The 26,304-nt window shown below is 32.9% G+C and overlaps 2 protein-coding genes across 3 annotated transcripts in view; one reads left to right on the top strand and one right to left on the bottom strand.

The window, feature by feature from the left end:
- LOC124371401 (probable 2-oxoglutarate dehydrogenase E1 component DHKTD1 homolog, mitochondrial) overlaps positions 1 to 3,309 on the bottom strand; it is a 59,500-nt gene extending 56,191 nt beyond the window's left edge. The window contains exon 1 of one of the 2 annotated variants that reach the window (XM_046829732.1): positions 2,895 to 3,309. In XM_046829732.1, coding sequence (XP_046685688.1) covers positions 2,895 to 3,012 — 118 coding nt within the window. In that variant the 5' untranslated portion in view covers positions 3,013 to 3,309. The remainder of the gene's footprint in view (positions 1 to 2,894) is intronic. The other variant, XM_046829733.1, reaches the window with a different exon arrangement.
- Positions 3,310 to 7,396: 4,087 nt separating this feature from the next.
- LOC124371400 (egl nine homolog 1-like) overlaps positions 7,397 to 26,304 on the top strand; it is a 41,665-nt gene continuing 22,757 nt past the window's right edge. Inside the window, exons 1-2 of the mRNA XM_046829731.1 lie at positions 7,397 to 8,444; positions 24,572 to 24,691. Coding sequence (XP_046685687.1) covers positions 7,506 to 8,444; positions 24,572 to 24,691 — 1,059 coding nt within the window. The 5' untranslated portion in view covers positions 7,397 to 7,505. The remainder of the gene's footprint in view (positions 8,445 to 24,571; positions 24,692 to 26,304) is intronic.

Genomic DNA, 26,304 nt, shown 5'->3' with positions numbered 1-26,304 from the left:
TCACTACCGCTTGTGTGGTATAAGTTTTGTGCCCTTAAAAACTGTTGTTTTAATTCTGCTGCAGTTGGATCATTGACTGGATGTTTTTTGTATCTTTGTTGCCTCGTAGTAATTAGTGGACATGTATAGTTTAGTGCCTGTTGAATGCCTGTCAAATATTTAGTTAATTGCCCATGAGCTAAATTTTAATGTTGGAGGATAACAAATTTTGTTACTAGGCTTATACGTTTATATTATAGGCTAATTGGACTACTATTAAAATATTAGATATTAGCTGCTAGCTAGTAAATATATTAAAAAGAACTGATCAAAAATTATTTTTGAAATCAACATTTTATTTCTAAACTTAATATTTGTTTAGAAAATAAGCTAATAAATAGATGATACTAATAATGTACTAAAAAAAATGGTTTTTAAAAAATTCAAATTCATTGGCACAATGTTCATAGGCAGTTTATATTAAGTAAAATTTGTAAAAAGCATATTGATTTATACATTTTACTTTCCACTCTTTTTGCATATGTTTGATTTATGATTACAATTGAATAATAAATAAATTATGCAAACATTTTCTACAAAATATTTGGTAATTGATTTATTATTATTTGATTTCATAATTGATTTTTTACATAAAATGGACTGAAAAGGCTTTTTTCAATTATTAATTTTTAAAATACTTCCTTTGATATCCCCTCTCCAACAGTAGCGACTCGTCAGACAAAATCTCATCTTTTTTCCATATATGGAGACCCTAAACAAGAGAAGGCAACATTTGGTTATCCAGTACCAAGGTGGTTACAAAATGTTAAAAGACTGAATCACACAGGATACATATCATGACACTCTATATGTCCCAGTGCTTCAGCTTAATCTGATGCTGACTGAGACAGGAACACTTTTGTAATAAGTGTAGTTCCTGAGTTCAGTGGTATTAGAGTTGGATTTACTGTTAAAAGATATCATGATACATTGGGTCTGTATTTCAAAAGTTAGTCCTAATTCAAAGTTCTTCAAAATATTTTTAATAATTGAAGCCTAAAGCAGAACTGGGTGAATTTTAAATTAAAAACATGTCTCAACCATTATTTCTAGTCCACTGAAAACAGAAAGTCACAACGAACAATGTTCTATTTTAATTACACAAAATGAATACTAACTATATTTTGGTAATAATTTCATAGTTTCATAGTGCAGCATAATCAGAGGCCACCGTGACAATTGAATCAGCAAACATAATTATTTATTAGAAATAAACTAATTATGTCATCACAAAATCATTTGTATTATAATTATTTATAACTAATTAAAGCTAGCTGTTTTAAATGTATAATGATATTTTTATTAATTTATACAAACAATGAAAAACCATTCGTGTGGTATTTCAGTTGCTATGGCCGAAACTACAATGGCGATGAACTTACATTATTTGTACCACAAGCTGTCAGACATGCTTATCCTTCAAAATAGTAAATTTTACACTGCTTTGTTTGTTACATTTAAAAAATTCACATAAATATTTTTAACTCGTCATTAAGATATTACTTTTCAAATATAAAAGCATAGCTGAACTACACCATAATATGAATTACCTATATCATAATTTTATTCGTCCATTTGTTCGGTAGTTTAGATAAACTGAAATATTTACGATCAAAGAAATATTGTGCTGGCCACTTATCTTACTCCAGCCTTAGTTAACAATATACAACTTTTAGAGTGCAGTCAATCAAACAGCACTATTGTAGAGTTTTAGATTTGAAGAAAAACTAGGTTTTGTAGTATTTAAAGTCACGAGAAATCGCGTTATGAGAAAATCTAATATTTTCATTCTAATCTCCTGTCTGATGACCCTGATCTTTTAATTATGCTTTCTTTGGTATATTTAGCAATGTTTCTATATAAAACGAGTGGTAAACATGGTGATTTATATTGTGAGTGTGTGGGTGAAGTTGGTGGGGTCATAAACTAATAGTTTGTATATAACAGTGCGACCTACCTTGTGAGTACAGTGTTAGGAGCAATTTAACGGCATGACCTACCGTGTAATTGTATGAATCATTCATGTACGTGGTTAATTTTAGTTTTATTTGCATTTATGAGTGAATACTAAGTCTTTTTCAATATTTTTATTTCACGATAAAAGGCAACGATGAGAACATACTTGGTGGTTGGAAGAACGCTCTAGTGAATGTTACTTTTATACACAAGTCCGACATGGACACTGATTCTGAGCATCATAAGAAGACACAAGTATGGAGCAGTCCGACGACGAAGAACCTGAACAGACTGTTAAGGAAGAGTTAGGGAACAAACACACATCTTTGCAAATTCTTCAGGGTTGCCTGAACAAAACCCTACGTTGCCACAGCTTTCTCAACAGAGGGACCATTCCACACTCCGAGTACCTGTCTGGTACCGAGAAACATTCAAAAGCTGGTTTAAGAGAAACAACTGGTATGACCCTTCATGTTGAAAAATGGTTAACACTTCCGGGCACTGCAGTTGTACAACCAAATTCTCTCGGTCATAGTATTTTTGGCAATTTTATTATATTCTAATGATAATATATTTCATATTTGTATTCAATAGTACTCCAAATAACAATTAAAGTCTTTTTGATCACTTATTACAATTTAGCAAGTCATATTAAGTTTGAGAAATGTTGATGATTTATCCAATACACATGATCCACCATGGGAGTGCTAGGGGCATGATCTCTCATGGGTTAAATCAGTCAGGCTAGCCAGTTACAGTTAATTTTGAATTTAAGTGACTTGTATTTTGTGGATCTGTGTCTCCACTTCCAATAATATAATTTCAAGCAATCTGTTAATTAGAGCTGTTTATAACCTGTGTGTATTAATCTCTATACTTAGCCTATGTAGGCAACTTACATTTAAAGCTGCCAGAATCCTTTGGGCGAAAGCCATAAACAGCAGTTCTGTTATGATAATTTCTTTTGCATACACAACTATTACAAATGCTCAATACTTTCCTTCTCAGTAGTAGCATAATGGAAATTATATAACAATTTAACACTATTATCTTGTAAAAACTTCTCAATTTTAACTAAATGTATCCTGTATTTATATGTAACTTAGAATGTAACTAATAGAAATTGATGAAAAACACAAATTAAACTAATCTTACTGGTAACATAAGAGACATTATGTTATTTTTCAAATTCATCCTTGTATCGAGGTAAAAATTTGACTCCAGTTGGTATATCTCACTTCTAATCTCACCTAACCTTCAACTTTTATCACTACTGATAAGACAACACAACACCATAAACAAAAATGGTGTAAAAAAAACTAACACTCCAGATCATACTTTATTTTATAATCTACGCTCCGGACATGACTGTCTTACATGTACACTCAAAGCTCCAAATTAGGTATACACTAGAAGTGATCATCATATAACATCATCTAAACCGGAGGTCGATCTACATGCCCTCACCAGTACAACGAAGTGTTATCTATTGATATAATTTAAGTCTGGAATGATAATCTCACTGATTACAGTGCCTTTACACCTTACAGTAGCCTACTGTACTGAGCAATATTTTAGACAGCAGGTTATCTTGAATACCACCCTAAACCCTCAAGGCCGTTTTTATTTGCCTTATCAAAAACTGAGATTTGTTACATAATGCACCATAGGTGTAATTTTAGTTACGTGTGTAATCATTAAAAGGCTATCTAGAAGTAACCTAAATAGTTTACAGATTCATCATTTATTTTATATATTTAAAAAGATGACTGAAAAATGAGATTATAATATTTTAAATTCCAGACTATGACATTTTATGGATGGTCAAGAACGAGATTTTACTTGTGAACTGCTAAAATTAACTAGAAAGCTATTAAACGTGTGAACATTTACAGACATATCCACGAACTTAACTATAAAAATATAAAACCGAATAACCAATAAAATATTTCTATAACATTAAATATGAGGTTATAGCTTTAAACATGACTTGAAGCTCATTAGTATCATGGGTTTCTAATAGTGACCAAACATCCTTATCACTTTTAGAGCAAAAGAGCGGAAATAACAATTTAACGGAAATCTGTTGGAAGCAAAATAATACAGATTCTTGGATTTGTTTACTGTGCAGATTTAGATCCTACAACGATCTGAACATGTCACTCTCATACTTCTAAATATATTTTGTCATAGATTATCTTACACAAGTAGGTTATATAATCCAATTTCTTCGTGGCCGAACGGGTGGCCTGCTGAAGGCGTATTTCTAAAAAGTATATTATTTACAAGTGATTCGAATGATTTTGGAGTTTCCTGACAAATTAAAAGGGCATATCTTAAGCGGTGGTGAACTAGGATTTGGCTTTGGGGAAGTAGAGATGAATGTGATTGAAGACCGGAGAGTATTGAATAAATCTAAATTCGTATTAATTAAACGCTCCTCATTCAAACTACAACATTTAATTGCTACATTTCAGACAAATTGGATTGATTTTATACGAATTTGTATGTATATTTTGGGGCTCATTCGGGAGTTTTTAGATCCCCCCACCCATCCCCGTAATAAGATCTCTGATCTTTAGCATAACATACTGATTGTTAAACAACAGTGGATAAAATGTTGCTTACAAAAAAGGGGCTCCTGAATGTATTGCGTGGACAGTTTGATTAGAATACTTGGATTTTACTAAAGGTATACTATCTTTTCAAAACTGTTATGTCGTTTTTATGAAACATTTTCCAAAAATACTGTATGCTGTTAAGATTTTAATGTAATGGACTTTTCAATTTGACATTTATTTCAGTCACATAATCATTGTCTTAGTTTTAAGAGAACATGTATTTTTCTTGGTATAAGATTTTCCAATTAAAAATTTTTAATTATGTTTCAGTATTCAGTATAGTATCGCTATATATTCTTTAAATGACAGAACTAGCTTTACCGAACAAAATGTCTGCCACACAGTTTCTAAGGGGATGTACTGTAAGGTATATTTTTTGTTACCAAAGCTTAAACCAAGTTAACAGGACTTGAGTTTGGGGAATTGTTTCATATTATATAAACATGTGAGACGGGAGAGAATTATTCTTTTCTTAAATGCACAGAGTTTTATAGCTTGACTGTTAATCAAAGATTTCAAATAGCTTCGTTCAACTGTATCTTTATCAAAACTGCGGATGTTTTTAAACATATGTAACAAGAGATTAGGTTGTTAGAGAAGGTATAATTTGGCCTTCTTGATTTCCACATTAAAATTGTCTATGGCAGTTTCCACAGTATAAGATGGTGACTTTTCCTAAAAATTGTATTAAATGCTTGTATAAAAACTAAAAATTATGGTTGCCTGTAAAGTCGGTTTTACGGGCGAAGATTTTACGTGACAACGTCTTTGTCTTGGTAGAATATTTATTGATATGAATATTATTAAATTGCACAATAGGAACAAGGAATTGAATGAAAATAAGAATTGCACAAATTTTAACTATAGAAATATAAATATATTTTGTTTACTAAAACATTGTACATAATTTGAAATTAATTAAAATTTGTTATTGTAAATGGTAAAGTTGAATAAAACATTTACTAAAATTGGAATTTGAAATTCTTGCTAAACACAGATAAATTCTAACTCCGCGCGTGGTGATTGGTCGGTTTAGTTCGTTTGTTTGGTCGCACTGTTATGACAGGTTAGAGGTTATAATTTGTTATTTTAAATGTTTGACTAGCAATACGCGCTGTTTCTTCTCAATCGACTGAATTACGATTGATTGCAGAGTGATTTAAACTAATAATTTACTTAACACTATCAACATTTGTCAATAGTATGACATAACCTATAAACTCAGTTTCTCAACTTTTGTGTCAATCTAACAATTAATCAATCAATCATAGTTTACGATAATGAAATATCAGTGTACAATTATTTACCTTTATTGTTGTAGTTGTTGTAAATGACGAATCTAAGCACTCCACATTTTCACGAATAAACATAGTTATCTGCTTTATCCCGTGCGGCGGACCCACAGTTATCTGCTTTATCCCGTGCGGATCCCGTGCGGCGGACCCACTGGACGGGCATCGTAACGTTACCGGGCGTTACACTTTTTCATGAGTGACTCCGAGCCGCAACCTAATTTAAGACGTTGTCACGTCAAAAATAATTGCGCAAGAATCAACAAGTTTCACTAACATTTCACATGTTATAAGATTAAAACGTCTGGTGATATCTTTTTTTTTTAAATTTAATATTTTGAAAAATTAGTTGATGATATTGGACAAACGTGTAACTTGTATTGGTGATTTTTGATAATATTAATAATTCTGTTTTCTACTTTTCAATACCTTCAATTTATAACAAAATAAAACAAAAATCTAGTAATATTTACTAGATGATTTCATACAATTCACATTCATAATTAAGATGTCATATTAAAAGTTATTCCTGTGGAACAGGAATTTTGTTCATGCATTTATCACATGTTATAAAGTAATAGCATTACTAGCAATAATTAATTGTACGCATGTGGACACAACATACAGTACACTACATCCGTGTTATGTAACCCATCCTCAAAAAATCTACGAGGCCCATTCAAGTAATGCACTTACTTAATTACATTACACTGTATTCGCATTTTGTATATTTATCTTTTTCATTTCGTCTGGCTTATTGTATTATTACCCATATATTTCTATTGTTTTATACAGTATACTGTTATTTATTATGATGGCTGATGATTTATTTAATGGTTTTATTTTGTCCATTGGTAATTTTATTATTTTATTTATCGTTAATTTAAAAAAATCTATTATTGTTGTTGGTTTGTCCAGGTGAATTTTGTTTAGCTGTTTGTATAACTTCATGTCGTTAATTGATATTTGTTATACCCATTATATTGTATACCATATTGACTTCTATTTTTAAACAAATTGGCATAAAATGTGGTTTATTTGTATTGATTACTGTTATGTGCTCTTACTTACTACCATCTTGCAAGTTACTGATTATTGTAAAATGATACTATAATACTGTATGAAGTTAAAATAACCACTGTTATTTTAACTTCAGTGGTTATTTTAACTTCAGTCTAATACATTAGACCAGCTTAGTGCACATTTTTTTTATAATTAGTAATTATCGGTAAAATTTATGAATATTGATCAAACTTATGAAATGAACATTTTTGTACTCAAAAATAATTTATTGAATTTTCATACAATTTAAAGTACATAGAGAAACAAAAGTAACATTCATATGTACCACGAACGTAAATATTTTTTTTATATGCAATCAGAGAAATTTTATTTCTATTATTGATTTTTTAGCATCTCTTTCATTGCTTACGTGCAAGATTCGGAGTTTACCACCATCTCTCTGTAATATTAAATTTTTTTAACTTGTAATCAAGGTAGTCATGGAAGAAGAAGGTTGAAGGTGATTAGGAAGTTGGAAATATGGAGTGCAACTTGCGTCGTGTTTTCCTTGACTTTATACTGTGGTTGTCATAAAATGGACATAAATACTTGTGCATATTGTGGAGCTGTTGGGCATTTTTCAAGATGTAAAAGGTGTAGAAGCGCGTATTATTGTTGTAAAGAACATCAAATTGGTGACTGGAAAAAACATAAAATACACTGCAGTGACAAACAAAACCCTACTGTCGGTGATACGAATGCACAATCTTCCGTTAGCGATGTCAAATTAAAAACTGTTCCAAAGAATACGTCGTGTGTTCCTATATCAGGCGAAGAAAGAAAATTTAAACATTCTAGTCGTTCAAATCAAACTTCAGACGCAGTACTCGCTGACCGCAACACTAGTCCTATTACACATGAAGGAAGTTCTGAAAATGAAATTATCAACGCTAGAACTGAGGAATTAGATCCTTTTGAGTTTTTACAATCTAGTTTAAATAAACCTTCTTCCTCCAACACTTCAGATTCAAACATCAAAATGCCACTTTACAGTGATCTGCCAGGAAAAGATTTTATTTCCGGGTTACAAGGGAAAGATTCACCAGTTTTAAAAGAATTTTCAGAAATAAAGCTCGATGGAATCAATGGATTACCACCATTTCATCATCGTAATGATCAAGTCGAACAAGACATAATTGAAGAGGTTTGCAGAAATGTCATAAGGGATATGGACGCATACGGTGTGTGTGTTGTAGATAATTTTCTTGGACATGAAAAAGGTATGGCAGTATTAAAGGAAGTAATCGGTATGTATCAGACAGGTGTTTTCAAAGATGGACAATTAGTAAGTAACAAAGTGAAAAAAGACTTAAAAACTATACGGGGAGACCAAATAACATGGATTGACGGTAAAGAAACATTTTGCCGAAATATTGGTATGTTGATCAGTGAAGTTGATGCAGTCATTATGAGAGCTAATAGAATGGTGAATAATGGGAAATTAGGTGATTACACCATAAATGGCAGAACAAAGGTATGTTTTCTAATTTTACAACTTGTTATAGAGCATATAAAAAACCTGTTGCTCTGTTGCTTGTCTATTTTATGACAAACTGAAGTTTTTTATATACTTTCAGAAATGTTTTAACTTAGGTTAACTTACTGTTCCTTAATAAGGTCTTCAAAATTGCTTAGAACTGGGTCCAACAATTCCATCTTGCAATAATCGATATTAGTAGCTAACTAACCTCAATAAATTATCGGGTAGGGTACGATAAGCGGACCCGGTTTTTTATATCGAAGAATGTAGTCATCGATACCTAATATTCGCATCTCAAATCCTTGACTATCAAACGATATAAAAGTATCTATATATAGTCCTCAATAACAATCATATAAATTTTAAATTAAAATAAGAATTTAATATTTACAGTGATCAAACAAATTATTATAACCAAAATTAGGAAAACTGAAGACCATATTTGCTCCTCTCACAGTTACAGTTGTTTCTTTCCCACAAATTTCACATAGTGGGTTTTTCGGTACGAGTCCCACATGTTGAAGTCACGAAAAAATGTCTTTTATCATCAAAGCAATGTCGTGTAGTTTTGTAACATTGACTGCTATTTTTAATAATCAAATGTTACTTATATAAAATTGAAATATTACATTACGAGTATTATTTGAAAGTGTTTACAGCTGTTGATACAGATTATTAAAAGTTAATTGTTCAAAATAATTAATCAGTATCGATTGATTATATCGATGGTTTGATTAAGTAATATCGTTTGCCAATTTCGATATAAAAAACCGTGTCCGCTTATCGTACCCTACACAAATTATCTAGTTATGAAATATTACTGTAACATCTTAGTGAAAACAAAACATTATCAAACCAAATTTGAGCAGAATACGATAAGCCGACTCGGTTTTATATATTGCTTATTACAGGTATCAATACTTTATATTCGAATAACTTTCAATCGATATCAATGTGTCAAATACTAAATTAAAAGTCACATTTTCAAATTAGTAGAAATACCTATTTTAACAAATACGTACCGTAATGCCATAAATAATGAAGGAACCATAACCATTAATCAAATGATAAAATTAAGACAGGTGACAAGAAAAATGTCATTTAAACAAACAATAAAGAAAACTTAATAACAAAAAAAATCATCTTGAAACCAAGAAAGACAGTAATTCAATAGCAAGGGAGTGGTATGTCATCTTTGGTAGTTTGGACAAGGGTGGTGAATTTCCCCAGGAGGACCTGATGGGTTGTTTACGGCGGTTTGTGGAACTGCTGAAGTCATAGACTGGTAGGCCTCATGGTGTGCAAAAGGCCCTTTAGGCTTAAGTGCATGGCAGTAGGCTGCCCCATAGAAGAAGAAATTATCTTTTAGTGTAATTTTATACCTAGTTTTTCTAACGTTAACTATCTTTTTCTTAATTAGAAGTTACTTATATAACAAATTGTGTAGAACATGAAAATGTATGTATAGTTGGTGGAGATGATTTTGTTATAATAAGTTGCTACCAACACAATCGGATGTTGATTATCGAATGATACGGAATCATCGATGTTCGTGACCATCCAAAGGACTGAAAGCAAAATGTCAAACCAAATAACGTAATAGATATTTCAAAGAACAAAATGGTATGGCTAGTTTTCAATTTTAGAAATTAATTTATAAATTAAAATATGATATATAATTACAACAAAACAATAACATTTACTTAACTTATGTATTTTTCAAGGATAAACATGACTGCTTATGAAACAAAGAAGACACGTGTACTTCACTGTTCTTGCCGCCATTTTTCAATAACAAAACACATCATTTCAATTTTGAATTTATTTCCAAACTAGTTTTTATTTTGAATAAATTATCAATGATGTTGTCAAGCTGAATTATGTTTTAGGTTTTAAAAATGTGAAGATAGAGAAGCTATACTTTTATATGTAAAATAAATGTTTTTGTTTCAGATTACATAAAATAACTAAACTTTATTTAAGTCTGTTGAGCAGTGTAGTAGTTATGATTATTTTAGCCAATCTGAAATACTATTTCTGCAGGTACTGATGTCGTAAAAACTACATTTATTAATTAAAATGTCATAGTTTGTTTGATTTCAACTAAAGTAGTACATGATTTTTAGTATATTCATTATACTAAATTTAGAATGTTAAAAAAGTCTTCTCAGGTGCGTTTTTTGCAACGTCACGTTTGTTGTGACATTTCTTGTAGCGAAACACTGTTTGATTTTTACCTTTAATTCTAGTTTTCATCTCCTCACTACAAACAGGATACTTCAGATTTAAGGAGCTAGCTCCTTTCCTTGCAGCCATTTTAAACATTACTCAGTGTCTATAAAAACATTTTGAGCCAGTATTTGAATATTCATCGCCTTTATTCTTATCACTAGCCTTCTCCTACATAAACGAAATAACATCAGCTGGTAATGATGTCATTAGTCTAAATAAAAAAAGCTGGCTTTAATTATTTATGAATATCTATAAGTCAAATGTAGTATTCGAATGTTTCGATATTTAAAATCGATAATAATCATCCGATTGTGTCGGTGGCTGCCTATTACTCTGTAGCCTATAATGCTAAACAAGAAATTAATTTTTTTGAAGTTTTAATTGGGTACTGTGTTTTTTGTTAAATCTGTTTTTCAGTATTACCTGTACCATATAGCTATAGCTATCTGAGTATAATGTGGTAAGTTTATTCTAGTGCTGCATCAACAACTGTTCCATATATAGTAGGCTATAGATAAACCTCTAGCAAAGAAACCTGCGCAGAAGAAAATATCTGAGCAGTACCGCGCAAGAGGGGCCCCCCTCCGGTGGGGGGTTGTGGTGGGGAGTGGGACCAGCACCTTCTGGATCCGTTTATCAGCTATGTGGATCCTGTCTCGCTCGCACAGTTTTGCTTACACTGCAGCTAATTTACTTCCTCTATAACTATATTATATTTTTGTGAGTAGGCATATACAAGTGTCGCAGTAAGCGAAAAATATTAACCCATTGCGGATTGTATTGTTTTCGCGCGCAGGCACCAGCGGGCACAATTTAATTTAAGGTCGAAAACAGCGGCCGAACGAACAGCAATGGTGCGCCACATCGTATCGCTCGCTATTGTATACTCACTTCATATCTATAATGAACTGGATTCCGGTTTATAAAAATATTCTTATATATCTTTATATCTATATTCTTAAAAACAAAATAATTAAATACAATATATTGTTTATTAACTATTGTAATAAATATCTCTAATAAATATCGATCAAGTTCAGACGATCGTAAGTTTTCCATTTCGATCAGCTCTTATTATGACATGCAAATTATACCATAAAATGAGATACTAGTTACTATTATAATAACAGCTGAGGAAAACAACCAATCAGAAGCGCTAAAAAGCAGAGAGTAAACTCATATGAATGATTAATTTCAACTTCGACATACAACTGCGATCTGTAGGATTTTTATAAAACTTTTGAAAACTCTGAACGTAGACCGTTGTTAAACCTCTTGGTTGACAACTGAAGACGATCGCCCAATCTACCAGACATTAATAGAACTATTTGGAGGGAAACTTAAAAGCAGACTGCTGTTGCGACCTGAGCTCGTCATCGTGCCGTTAGGCCCGGCCGCTGCGTGACGAGCATAGCTCGTCAGTGATCCGCAATGGGTTAATTGAACAGATTTATGTAGCCATAGACGTTTCCAAGGAGTTTACATTTTGTTGTGAGGTTAGCCGCTCAGTGGCAGTGGCCAATAGAGATGTGTCGTTCGGTCTTGACCCGTTCAATTCTAACAGGTCAGTCAAGTGAACGAGTGATCTGAATTAGAGTGATTCAAAAGACCAGTTCACCTCGAATGTTTCGTTCTTTTTTCCTGTCAACTTAAAATATTAAGAATTAATAGTCATTTTTTTAAACTTATTCTTAATTATTATTATTCTTATTTTTAATTGTTAAAACTTACAATATTATAATTCAGTTCATTTAAAAACCCTTAACCATATAAAATTGCTTAACATCATATGGAACTAACTAAAAATATAGAGTTTATGCATTAAGTTACACTAGGTCCCCAAAATTGTTCAGTTGTTCCTTTCGTTCACTGCTAACCGATTAAGATTAAAACCATAATCGTATAACTCAACGGGGGGAGTAGGGAGTCTGAGCATTATGAAAAGTGGTGGGAAATTAATCGGTTATTTATAAAAATTAATTAATTTCAAACGAGCAATGTGTCTGTTTAATTTTATATAAATTAAATTGTAATTTATTTTAAACATTTGCAAGGTAATAACCTTACTTATGTTAAATCAAAGGCATATCAATCAACCAATTCAATTGATTATATGTATTAACATTTAAAATATTTAGTAATATATCTGGTAACTTACAATGACGTTTTCTTAATCAGTTTTGATAGATATATTTACATTTACTAGATTCCTGAAACAATACATTTATTGTTATATATCTATCCATTCACTGTACGATATACTGTCTCTTCCTCTATTCGAACACTTTTTACAAGCAGATCCTTTCATTCACTCGGTCATTACATTCATTTGTTATTTTGTTCAGTCAACACGATGACCGGTATAGCATTCTCTAGCGGGAAGGCTCAGTAACTCTGTTCTGACTGGTTCAACTGAATGAATCTCAGCAGTGAATGAGACTGACTGAACAATATTTAAAATATTGTATTTTAAATATAAATATATATTATGTTTTAATAAAATATCGCTAAATGTATTTGATTAAAAATTGTACAGTATTTAAAAAAAATATATTATAATTGTAATTCTTGTTTGGTACGATTAGGTTACATATAATAATGAAGTTGGATAATATATAAAAGGATTCTCCCCAGACAGGCACACTTCCCCGTAGTACAAAATATCACAAAGATGGTTTGCTTAACAGTCTGTTGGTATTCCACTCTTTAAACACTTCTCTTGACCACTCAACAACAACTTTTAATTATTAATCTCACACTATTTCCTCGTATTCATTGCGATTTATAAGTTCTGCAAAAAGTTACTTCTTGTTGTTTATTGTTTACATTAAACATTAATATAATTAATAAGTTGAAATTACATGTGAACTTAAATAAATTTTAATATAAAATTATTCATTTGATAAAAACAGTCGAAACATTCAATTAAAACAACTGATTAACAAGTGTAGGCACATTCAAATGTGGTAATTTGAGAGCAATAAAATGATTTTAGACTCTCTCTGTTCACTCTGTCAATTTAGAGATTTGTAAATTTAGAGTGGGGACTACTTTTGTGGACCATTTTTCAAAAGTCAACACAAGCAAATCCCAAATAATGAGCATCCATGGTACTTTGGTGTTATTCGGAAGCCACTATCTTTGGAAGAGTTTTTCTTACTGGGGACCTAAAAAAATTCATTATTATATGAGTTACTCATATAATTACATGTCAATATGACAATTGGTTCTTGTTTTCTGCCACCCGAAAGGAAAAGATAACGGCAGGAAGGTGCCTCCTTCCTATAAATTTTTAATGTATTTTTGGATAGTGATGTATCAGACATATATAGAAGAACAAATAAAGGTCGGAAGTGGGCTGCTGCCATGCGTAAATTGGCCACCAGGTTATACCGTACCATGACCTATGTCTATTAAATTGTCTTCAATAACACATCTAATACAATTCTATATCTAATATCTAATCATATCTGATATTTAATATCGTTTACACTGTAAGCAGGTGTTCTAAAATCCAATTCTTTGTCAACTATTTTTATAGATAAATAATATTGAATCGACCTTTGTCAATGCTATGTATACAGGGTGTATATTATGTCTGGAAACACCCAAATATATCCTTTAATAATTTAAATATAAATTTGAATACCCTCTTACAATCGTGATAGAGATTGGTGCATCTTACTTTTGGAAACATTGTTTTGTTATGTCAAAACACCAACGGGGGACGTCCTGGATGATAGACCGAGGGGTATCGTGAATATTCTTAAATGGAAGACTATACCTTGTGATACATAATTTAAAGGTAATAGCTTACTGAATTGAATGCCACAAACCGCATCTCAAAGGATTATTTCTATCAGGAAAATAGAGCATTTTTAGTATTGAAAATTTACTGATGTTCAACAATGTAATTTTAACATGGTTCTTGCCGAGCAAAATGTGTTACACTAATTTTTTAGCATTTTTTTAAAAATCGTTCAATTAAATAAAACAAAAAATTTCATTTTTAAGCTGGGTTCTATTAGCACAAATTTGCCAGTTTTTCATTACAGTACAATTATGGAAATACTTATGTTATTGATTTCTTATTACAAATAAAAAATAATGTATGCTGTTAGAAAAGTCTTACAACAAACGTTTTACCTGCATTTGGTGTCAAAGCAATTGTTCGAACTGTGTTCCTTCTACGGTTTGACAATGAGCCAATCTTGTGTAAAATGATTCGACACTGAGTTGCCTAACATTTCTTCAGTTATCAAAGCAATCTCCTCTATAATCCTGTTTCTTAGGTCTTCCAAATTATGAGGCTTTCTTCTTAACACATTGGATTTTAAAATGACCCCATAGGAAATAATCGATTTGGTGACAAAATCGGAGATCTTGGAGGCCATTCGATTTCTCCTCTATCGGCCACTCCATTTATGAGGAAACCTTAAATCCAAATACTCTGCTTACCTGTACTCCCATAATGGGGTGGAGCACCATTCCTGCTGAACCCATACCAACATTATCAAAGTATTCATCCTGATGCAATTTGAATAGCATGGGATTATTTCATTTTGGAGCATATTGTAGTAAAGTTCGGCATTTAAATTTCCATTGATGAAAAAGGGTCCAACAATTTTGGTTACCTAAAAATTTCCACACCATACGTTTCAGTTTTTGTGGTTGCTGTGAAATGGGACTTCTCAGTAATCCAATGTGGGTTTTCACTCTAGGCCCAGGAGTAACGGCAATTGTGCCTTTGTCAATGCTATGTATACAGGGTGTATATTATGTCTGGAAACACCCAAATATATCCTTTAATAATTTAAATATAAATTTGAAAACCTCTTACAATCGTGATAGAGAATTGGGTGCATCTACTTTTTGGAAACAGTGTTTTGTTATGTCACACCAACGGGCGGACGTCCTGCGAGGGTATCGTGAAATATATTCTTAATGGAAGCCTATACCTTGTGATACATTAATTTTAAAGGTAATAGCTTACTGAATTGAATGCCACAAAACGGCATCTCAAAGGAATTATATCTATCAGAAAATAGAGCATTTTATTTAGTATTTGAAAATATTTACTGATGTTTCAAACAATGTAATTTTAACATGGTTCTTTGCCACAAAATGTGTTACACTAATTTTTTAGCGTTTTTTAAATGTTCAATATTAAAATAAAATAAAACAATTTATTTTTAAGACTTGGTTTCATTAGTACAAATTTACCAGTTTTTATTACAATGAAATCCCAAAATTATGAGTCACTTTCCTCTGATTACTTATGAAAAATCTGTGACTTGGTGTTTTTCCAGTCAGCAGGAAGGTTTAAAGAGACAAAGGTCACTAGCCTATGAGAAACATTATTGTGTTATTAATCATCTTTGGTCTACAGGTTTTCAGTTTGTTGAGCATGGAGCTTTCACGTAGACAGGTCTAAGCTGGTGGGAATTACAAATGGACAAAGGTCATATCATTCCTGTCGAGGTAATCAGTGTCTCTGAAGCATTGCTGTCAACAAAGTTATCTAATTACAGTAGTTCAGTTTTTATTTGGCATTTTTAATGGAATTGTCTGAAAGAGAACGAATTTACTTGTTGATGATGCGATAGATATGGCGATCGTCAAAGATCTTATGGAGGCAGAGTTTGTTATTTGTTTAATGACACTTTTCCCAGAAAGGAATCCCATAAGTGTTTCAACAATATCAAAAAACTATTGAGCGTTTTGAAATGACAGGGAGTGTACGTTAATCGGCCTCAAAGTCGGGTAGGTAGGAACAATCTGCAACAGATGAAGAACATGCACTAGATGTTTTGCAAACACATTTATTTGAAGACACTACATAATCATCGCTCAGAAAAGCATGCACAGCCATCATTGATATGCACCCTATGTCTGGGGTGAGTAAGATTTTGAAAATTAAATAAATTACAAATCCAGTTAAAGTTCATTTAGTCCTAACAGTTAAGTGAGGATGATTTACGAGAAGAGTTGAGTTTTGTGAAACTTGTGATTGCGCAAATGTGATGACAATAGAGATTTTCTGACCAACATACTATTTTTGATGAGGCAACTTTTTTCCTAAAACATTTTTGGGCAATGTTAACAGGCACAATTGCCGTTACTGGGCTAGTGAAAACTCCACATTGGGATTACTGAGTCCCATTTCACAGCAACCACAAAAACCTGAAGTATGGTGTGGAATTTTAGGTAACAAAATTGTTGGACCCTTTTTCATCAATGGAAATTTAATGCCGAACTTTACTACAATATGCTCCAAAATGAAATAATCCCAGCTATTCAAATCTGCATCAGGAGAATACTTTGATAATGTATGGTTTCAGCAGGATGGTGCTCCACCCCCATTATGGGAGACAGGGTAAGAGAGTATTTGGATTTAAGGTTTCCTCATAAATGGATTGGCCGAAGAGGAGAAATCGAATGGCTCCAAGATCTCCGGATTTGTCATCCAATCGATTATTTACTATGGGGTCATTTAAAATCCAATGTTTATAGAAGTAAGCCTCATAATTTGGAATGACCTAAGAAACAGGGATTATAAGAGGGAAGGAGATTGCTTTGATAACTGAAGAAATGTTTATTAAGGCATCCTCTGTCGAATCATTTTTACACAAAGAATTGGCTCCATTGTCAAACCGTTATTAGAAGGAGAAGGAACACAGTTTCGAACAATTGCTTTGACACCAAATGCAGGTAAAACGTTTGTTGTAAGAATTTTCTAACAGCATACATTATTTTTTATTTGTAATAAGAGATTCAATAACATAAGTGATTTCCATTAATTGTACTGTAATAAAAAATGGCAAATTTGGCTGTAATAGAACCAGCTTATACAAATGAAATTTTTGTTTTATTTAATTGAACATTTAAAAAAATGCTAAAAAATTAAGTGTTGTAAACATTTTGTGGCAGAAGAACCATGTTAAAATTACATTGTTGAAACTATCAGTAAATTTTCAATACTAAAAATGCTCTATTTTCTGATAGAATAATAATTCATTTGAGATGCGGTTTGTGGCATTCAATTCCAGTAAGCTATTACCTTTAAAATTATGTATCACAAGGTATAGGCTTCTCCATTAAGAATATTCATGATACCCTCGGCAGGACGTCCCACAGTTGGTGTGGACTCATAACAAAAACATTGTTCCAAAAAGTAGTTGGCCCAATTCTCATAATCAATGATTGTAAGAGGTTTCAAATTTATATTTAAATTATTAAAGGATATATTTGGGTGTTTCCAGACATAATATACACCCTGTATAGTCAGATGACAATAAAAGATGTTGACTTTGATTTTTGTCTTTGTTATGAAACATAACCCATTAAATCATCAGTAGTAATTTTTTGTATACTAAAATTTTTCAATTAAATTGAAGAATAATCTGTAGATCTTAATTTTATAACTATATTATAATAGATTATTTAAATAAAATACTGGTCAGTACCATAATAAACCTGCTAAAGGTGAAATAATGTGATAGTGATAACGTTTTGTCTACATAATGTGTATGAGTAGTTAGTGAAAACAAAGGTGTGTATGTATTTTTAGAGTTTAGACAAAGCAGAAAACAAATTTAAAGTACATGAAATTAAATTTAAAATGAACAAGTTGTTAGTTGTTGTTTGCATAAAATATTCAAAATACGACATATTAGATACTATTTTTCAAATAGACTACCATTGTTGAGTGTATATAATATTGTGTACCTGTAATAATTTACAGTAGTGAGGTGCAATGCTTGGTAGTAGATGAATCAGATATTTCCTCCCACTCTTGATTGGTGAAACCACTCTGACCTGGCTTTGTTTCATCTATGCCCAGTTTATTTCAGTATTTAGTCTTTGGCTCAGAGGCATCTTACCTTAATCACTGGAGGATGCTACAAACATGAGTGGACAATGATCGGCTTCACGATTCAGTACCAGAATGTATGTGGTGTACATACTGAATCTAATGAGATATTTTTATTTTTGACAGGTGTAAGGTACAATATTGTGTTTTAAATGAAACATGTCCCATCTGCATCTGTGTCTGTCTTCTTCATCCCAGACAATTTTTTTTTTTTTTTTTTTTTTTTTAGATTTGAGAGGGAATTAATGCAAATTGCACTAAATGGGGAAGGGAATTGTTCACTATTACAAAAATACATTTTCTTTCAGAAGATCCGATTTACCCTGACAGAGTTTGGCAGGCATTTTTCAGGCCTCTGATGGAAAACGGTCAGGGGCTGTGGTTCGTGTAGATGATGAAATCCGTACCCTCCTAGTGTTTGACAGCCAGGTATATAGCTGCCAACTCTTGATCGTATAAGCTGTACTTTTGTTATGAAGAATTAAGTTTCTTGGAAAAGAAGGGTAATGGCTGTCATGTCACACCTACTTTCTGTTGTAGGACAGCTCCCACAGAGTGGTTAGATACCTCACACATGACAGCCAGCGAAGCATCCAAGATCGGATGGGCCACCAATGTTGCCTCACCAAGATTGCGCTTACAGGCCTGAAATGCTTCTTCTCCATTCTCTGTCCAGACAATCTGTGTGTTACCTGTTAAGTTCCCTTTCAAGAGACCATGTAGCAGCCTATAGCGAAGCAGCGTTTGGCAGGAAATGATTATAGAAATTTAGCATTCTTGTGAAATGTGTGAGGTCTTAAGCCATCTTCAATTTGAGGTATGATAGTACAGCTTGTATCTTCTCAGCTAATTGTTTGTGGAGCCCTCTCTGGAAATAAGGAACCCCAGAAAATTGATGTATTTGGCACCCAGAATGCACTTGCTGAAGTTCACTTGCCTAAGGAGGAGAGCCTTTCAAACAGCAACCATAGATGAGCGAGATGCTCCTCTTCAAACTTAGATTTCACAAGAATAGCGTCGATGTAGGCATAGCAGAAATGTATGCCTTTCAAAACATCATTAATGAATCACAGGAATGTCTGTGCTGCATTGCAAAGTCCGAAGGCTAAATGGCGTAGTGGTGGCTGTCTTGGGCTATCACCACGAGAAACAGAATTTGATGGTATGCATGTACAAAATGTACTGTAGAGAAAGTTTTCACAAGTTTGAAAAAGTGTAAGAAATCCTGGTTGTTGGGAATCGGGTTGCAGTCGGGAATGGTTCTAGAGTCAAGGGCTCTGTATTCTCCATATGGCCACTATTCAGAGTCTTTGTTGGGAGCCATGTGTAGAGAAGACCTGCTGTTTGAGGAAGGTTTGGTGATTCCCATTTGGACTATTTTGTCTAACTTGAGTGTAAATTAGGACATGATCACAAGGCAGAGCAGCGAGTATGGTACTCATCTCTCTCTGACTTGAGCAATTTCTTGCCTCAGTGCGTTAGCGACCTCACTTATGTTTGCCATGATAAGATTGTGAGATTCTTCATTAGGGCCTCCATGGTGTTGGTAGCGGCAGTGGCCTCCACTACTTGAGTTTGTGAGCTGGCTTCTAACGCTGCATCAGTGAAAATGCAAGGGTGTGATCAGCATTCTGTTGAATCGTTAAGATGACTTGTGTCAGTGGCTTCAAACACTGTCAGGGACTACCATACCGGTGACAGCGCGGAGATGTCTCAAGAACTGTGTGGGTTTCCACTGTGTTTGTGTCCTAGGACCTGTCTCATCTTGTTTTTGATTAGCCAAGTTGCTGAATAAGTTTGTCCTTGAGCTTCTCATACTTTTTGGTTGCTGGCGGCTTGATTCGAATGTCTCATCTCGGCTGTGTATTTGGCATCCATATGACCTGCAATATAATTAAATTTGGTGTCATCTGTGGTGACGCAAGCCAGAGTAAACGTGTTCTCAATCTATATGCAAACCGTAACTCAGGATAAGCCAGAAGGGTGGAATCTTCACTGCAACCCGGTTCACAATAGATGTGTCAAGTTTTCTATATGATGTTGATTTTATGTTATGATTTTATGTTTTTTAATGATTATTTGTATGATTTGATGTTGTAGAACTAATTTCCCTTGTCAATTATTACGCATATCACTTTGGAGTCACCACTATCATATGCGATAGTGAAAAATAAAAATTTTATCCTACAGTAAATGTTTACACATGGTAACGGTGAACTCGCTCTTTATTTACAGCCAAAATCTTAATAATAACATTGATTATATGTTTTTAAAGTAATTACAAAGATTAAAATGTCACATGTAAAGTCTAAACCCCACAAGAAAATTCTCAAAAATACATCCAAAATTTGGGGAAATTTATAGCCTATTATTTTATAAAACATACAGAACATATTGTGTACAAATATTTTTTTGAGGTTTTATTAATTGACGTATAATCCATAAAATTAAATGATCAGAGATTTTTTCTTAACAGAACAAGAAGCTGAGAAACGTCTTATTGCTCTTAGTCCTGAAAGCACTTATCCGCTTGCTTCCAGAGTGGCAGGATATTTAGGATGGGTAAGCATAATGGGGGTCACCTCCTGCCAAGATCCTATGAGAAGGGATAGTGGGCTATATCTTAGTCGTGTCAACTTGAAGAAGGAAAGGCCAGCTCTCTTCGAGTCTCTCCAGCCAAAGGGGGCAGGGAACAATACTCTCTCATGTCCAGGCTAGCAACAGCCTTTAATATAATACTAAAAGAGCTTTACACGATCTCATTGGCATGGAAAAACAAAATTTAACATTTGACTGTGGCAGACGCCTTAGTATCACTCAGTAACCACTATTCACCGAGAACCACAATGTGAGCTGGGTCTTGTGACAGTAAATCTGCAAAAACTTGGTTATTTATTATTTTATTTCAATAATTTTAGTTTCATTAGATTTATGATAAAATTTAATAAAAAAGTTATTATTGTAACTCTTTTATAAAGTTGCTGGTTTGAAAGTTTTATTTTGAATGGCCAACATTTTGAAAGTATTAAGAGTAATGTTGTGATATTTCTTTGTAGCAACTGGCCTTGTTACGTAAACATTTTATAAAATTTCATTAAAGATATTATATTTATGTAAAAAACTAGCTGAACTGGCAAACTTCGTTCCGCCGTAAAGGCAAAATCACATGATCACATTTTTTACTTTTTAAATTAGGATAATAGTAAATAAAAAAAATATATTTAATCAATGATTCTTTATTTGCCATTTATTGTAGCACTTTGTGATAAACTATATTTTTTGTTTTTTTATTAGGTGCGAAAACAAATAATGCGGAAGGTCTTCTGACCCGTGAACATGCCACATATAATTGGCCATGGGAAAAACATGGATGTTCGAGATTAAGACCACAAACTTTCAACGATTGGCCTTGTGACTTATTTACAGTCATGGCGAATGCAAGACGGATCGGAAATTGAAGCCGTTAAAACTCAAATGGCATGTTGGTTGATCCTCGGAATGAGAACTTCCTCACCTTTGAATTTTCCTTTGAGTATTGTGGCGTAAATCAAATTGTTCATCAATTTACTTACCACCAAACGTGTTCCGTTACACAGTTTTGGTTGGTTTAAGTTTCGAAGCATGATTACTACGGAACCAATCTTTAGTCGTAAATTGTGCGGTGGTAAGCCAGATACATCCAAGGAGTTTATAAATTCAATCGGATAGTTGGTGGCATCATTTTCATCTGTTACACAGTCAATAGATTTGAAAGAATGCAGTGTACCAATGATCTCATTCTGAATTATGTAGTTTAAGTCATCTACATCTTTATTCTTAGCCGCCAAAATTGCTCGCTCACTCAACCATTCATTATTTTTGAGGTTAGTAATGATGTTTGGGAATACTTTGTTGATGAGTTCGTCTTTCGATGAGACAAAGTTACAGAAATTCTGAGGAAATGAATTCAATCCGCTCGATTCGTTGACAGGTACTCTACCATTACCGATAGTCAGCAATTGCTCAGAGAAATCTTCAACAGATGTATCATTTAGCAATGCAACTCTCATGTTTGTTGTCAGCTGAAGTTTCTTAACATAGCCCCATAGCCGGTGATTTGAGGCAAGCGTTTATTATGTCGGTAGCAGTCAATCTGAGAATTACTGGCAATGTTTGGCAGAAATTGCCAGACAGTAAAATCATTGCGCCTCCAAAACATCTCGAGTGATTACGTAGATCTTGCAATGTTCGGTTAAGTGCTTCCAATGCACGTTCATGCGCCATTGTGCATTCGTCCCAGATGATGATCTTCGATTCTGATAAATCTTTGGCCATAGCGGAGCGCTTTGTAATGTTGCATGTTGGTTCTTCAATAGATTGAAGATTTAACGGCAATTTTAATGCAGAATGTGCCGTACGACAACATTCTAGCAATATGGCTGCTATTCCAGAAGAAGCAACTGCAACCGCAATGTTGGATCTTGCACGAACAGTGGCTAAAACTACTGACATGAGGAATGTCTTACCAGTTCCACCGGGGCATCCAGGAAATATAAACCGTTTCCATCATCAATTGCCTTCATTAATGTATCATAAACTTCCTTTTGTTGGGGATTCATCAGGGGTACATTCGTTTGAACTACTAAATCTAATTCCTGGTGATCATATTCATGTTCCCGTTCCAATTCTCAATTAAATGCTTCATTCATTTCACGATTTGGCACTGGCATTCCTAACCTAACTAATAAACTACCGCACATGAGATAACACATGTCTTCGATCAAGAGCAAGGCCCGATTATGTATCTCCTCATTCATTTCAAGATCGGAATTTCTTGAACTGACACGAATTTGATGAAAAATATCTTCCGCCATATCATCCTTGTATTTGTGCCACAGGTTAGATGGGTTAGATGGAAAGCATGTCGAAATGATGATAGCAAATAATGTACATATCTGACTTGGAGATGCAGAGATAATTGCTTTGAATTGCAAAAAATTAAAATTTGAATTGTATTATCTGGATAGTAAAGTCTATACTTAACAGTGATTGCAGAAACAGTTGAAACAAAATTTGCTGTTTCTCTTAAGCTTACTCTATGCTTTCAAACTATAAATGTAAAGAAATTTAAAATGGTAATTAAAAGATATAAACATATATTTCTTTTGTCACATTATATATGTTTACAAAGAACAGCTGATTAAATTTGAACAGGCTCTTTCACTTAATAACATATGTTTGCTGCAATGCATTTCTTACAGGTATTTCCGTAACTTTTAGAGACCAGTGGGGTGGAATCCTGTGAACTTTTATGATATTTTAATACTTGTTATCCTATTCCCGACAAAGACAATTCCAAACACACAAAAATCATCAAAATCGGTCCAACCGTTCTCGAGTTATAAATAGTGTAACTAACATGACTTTCTTTTATATATAGATGGGAAACTTAGCCCCCATGTTCATAAGATAAAATGCGTTTGTTTGGACCGAAGTAACAATATATTTTTGCTATATTTTTGTCCATAGAGTTTTGGGACACTGTATATATATATATATATATATATATATATATATATATATATATATATATATATATATATATATGGAGAAAGTTAAATTTTTACTGGGTCATCATTGGTATCTCAAAGTGACTAAATTTACAGGAAAGATTAAATATAGTGACAATTAAAAATATAAATTTGGATAGCAAAATTGGACTGCCATTGTCGATTTCAACGGTTGCATTGAAATATTCTATCAATTAATTTTCTTGTTGATATCATGACTAATTTTTTGTAGAAATAAAATTTGTCATGAGTATAATGTCTATGTAAAGTTAATAACACTCAGAAGGTTAGAATGTAAAGAAAAAGAACATTAGCTATATTTAGCTAACACTCTTGATGCTATAATAGGTTACAATAAGAATATTGTATTTATAAACACACAAAATCATTATAAAACATTAATAAGTCGTTCAAATAAAATTTATGTACAACATTTTGATAACTAAATTCATACTTTTTACTTTTAGGCAATGGTTGCTTGTTATCCTGGCCATGGCACTCATTATGTCAAACATGTTGACAACCCCAATAGAGACGGAAGGTGTATCACTGCTATTTACTACCTGAATGCTGATTGGGACATCCAGGTAAGATTCCAGTATTTCTGTGCCATCACTATTATGCAAATTTTCTAGTTTACATTGCATTAAAACATTACTAGCCCAATTAAAATTTCAAGATATTTCAGCATCAGTGTGGATAGCAGCCATCTTCAGTCAGCTAATGTTAAACAAAACTACAGTAAGTGAATATCTCAATCAAAATTTTAATTTTTGTATTAAAAATGTTTCAACTTGATATGACCTGAAAAGTTAGATGATAGAAATGTGAGGTGTGGCTATTAACCCTTTGAGTGCCGGAGCATCGCTGTGAGCGATCCCGCATTATATGCAAGAAATGCCAGAATCGCTGTTGGCAACTTCTGCAGTAACGCTTATATTTTATACAGTATTTATCTAAATTGGCTCAATGACTATACATACGCATTCCAAAGGCTTCAACGTAACTTTTGATGTAGGTTTTGTTGCATTCTGGTTAGATTCTGATTTTTACAGCGGTTGTAAAGTGAGCGCGTCAGTCGAGATTAGAATCGACCGCTATGCGGACGAGCCGTCACGTGTTTTGTTTGCGCTGCTGTTTATTTCACAAATGGTATTGAAAGTTTTTAAGTGTAAATGGGTTTTTAGTGTTAGTATCTTTAAATTATTTCGTTTGTGTATGTTGTTCTAGTCTGTGTGTAAGTAGAACAATGACTTGGCCGCGAGTTACGGCGATCGTAAGCATCTAGTACTTTACTAAATACCTTTGTATAGTTTTTACGTTTTATGTGTTTGTTCAGTGATATTTATAAACAATGAGTCGTAAAAGTGTAGACAATACACAGAGTGTTAGGTTAGGTTAGAAAATTTCTAGTTTTGCAGTGGTTCATATTTTTATATTTATTTTCCAAACTTTATTTATAAGTATAAAAAAACGTTTATATGTCTTTTTGTAAAGAATTAAATGGAGTATAAGATAGAATAACTAAAAGTGAAAAAATAAAATATTTCAATAGCACTAAGTTTTGTAAAAATAAAAAACTAAATGTTTTTGCTCATAAAGTTTTTGTTAATGATTTTTCTTATTCGTATAATAACGTTAAATAAGTGATCAATGTATTATATGTATAAAGAAAATATATTTATCTAAAAAAAAAAAAACAAAAACCCAAGACATTATACCAATAAATAAATTTGTTATGAAATTTTTAACCAGACCCTTGCAGAATCAGGCATTTTCGCTCGGCATTTTATGCATACCATATAGCAAAACTCTGCAGCACTTAAAGGGTTAAATAACAAGACTGACACTGCTGCAGATCATGGAGGCATGCGTCAACCGCGATTAATCAACAGCTGTTTAGTGTGAACCTTTCTCTTAAGTATGCAGCTAGTCTCGCTTCTTTTTATTTCCGCCATCTTGTTTCTTTCTGCCGTGACGATTGCCATTTTCCATTGGCCTCTGGTCAGTCGTAGGTGGTTCGTAGACGAATGCAGACGTATTGTGACCTGTATTCTGTAGTTCAGTTTTAATGATTAGTGTTGTGTGTAGTTTTTTATTAAGTGCATGTTTTATAGTTAGTGAAGTTGACAAACAACATGGTGGTTGTGATTCCTGACTTGGGCGTGCCACAACGCTTTGGTATGATTTGTTTATTTTA

The sequence above is a fragment of the Homalodisca vitripennis genome, unplaced genomic scaffold (assembly GCF_021130785.1).
Source record: "Homalodisca vitripennis isolate AUS2020 unplaced genomic scaffold, UT_GWSS_2.1 ScUCBcl_1313;HRSCAF=4776, whole genome shotgun sequence".
Lineage (NCBI taxonomy): Eukaryota > Metazoa > Arthropoda > Insecta > Hemiptera > Cicadellidae > Homalodisca > Homalodisca vitripennis.
Note: the sequence above shows the minus strand (reverse complement) of the source record. Positions and strands in the feature narration are given on the sequence as shown.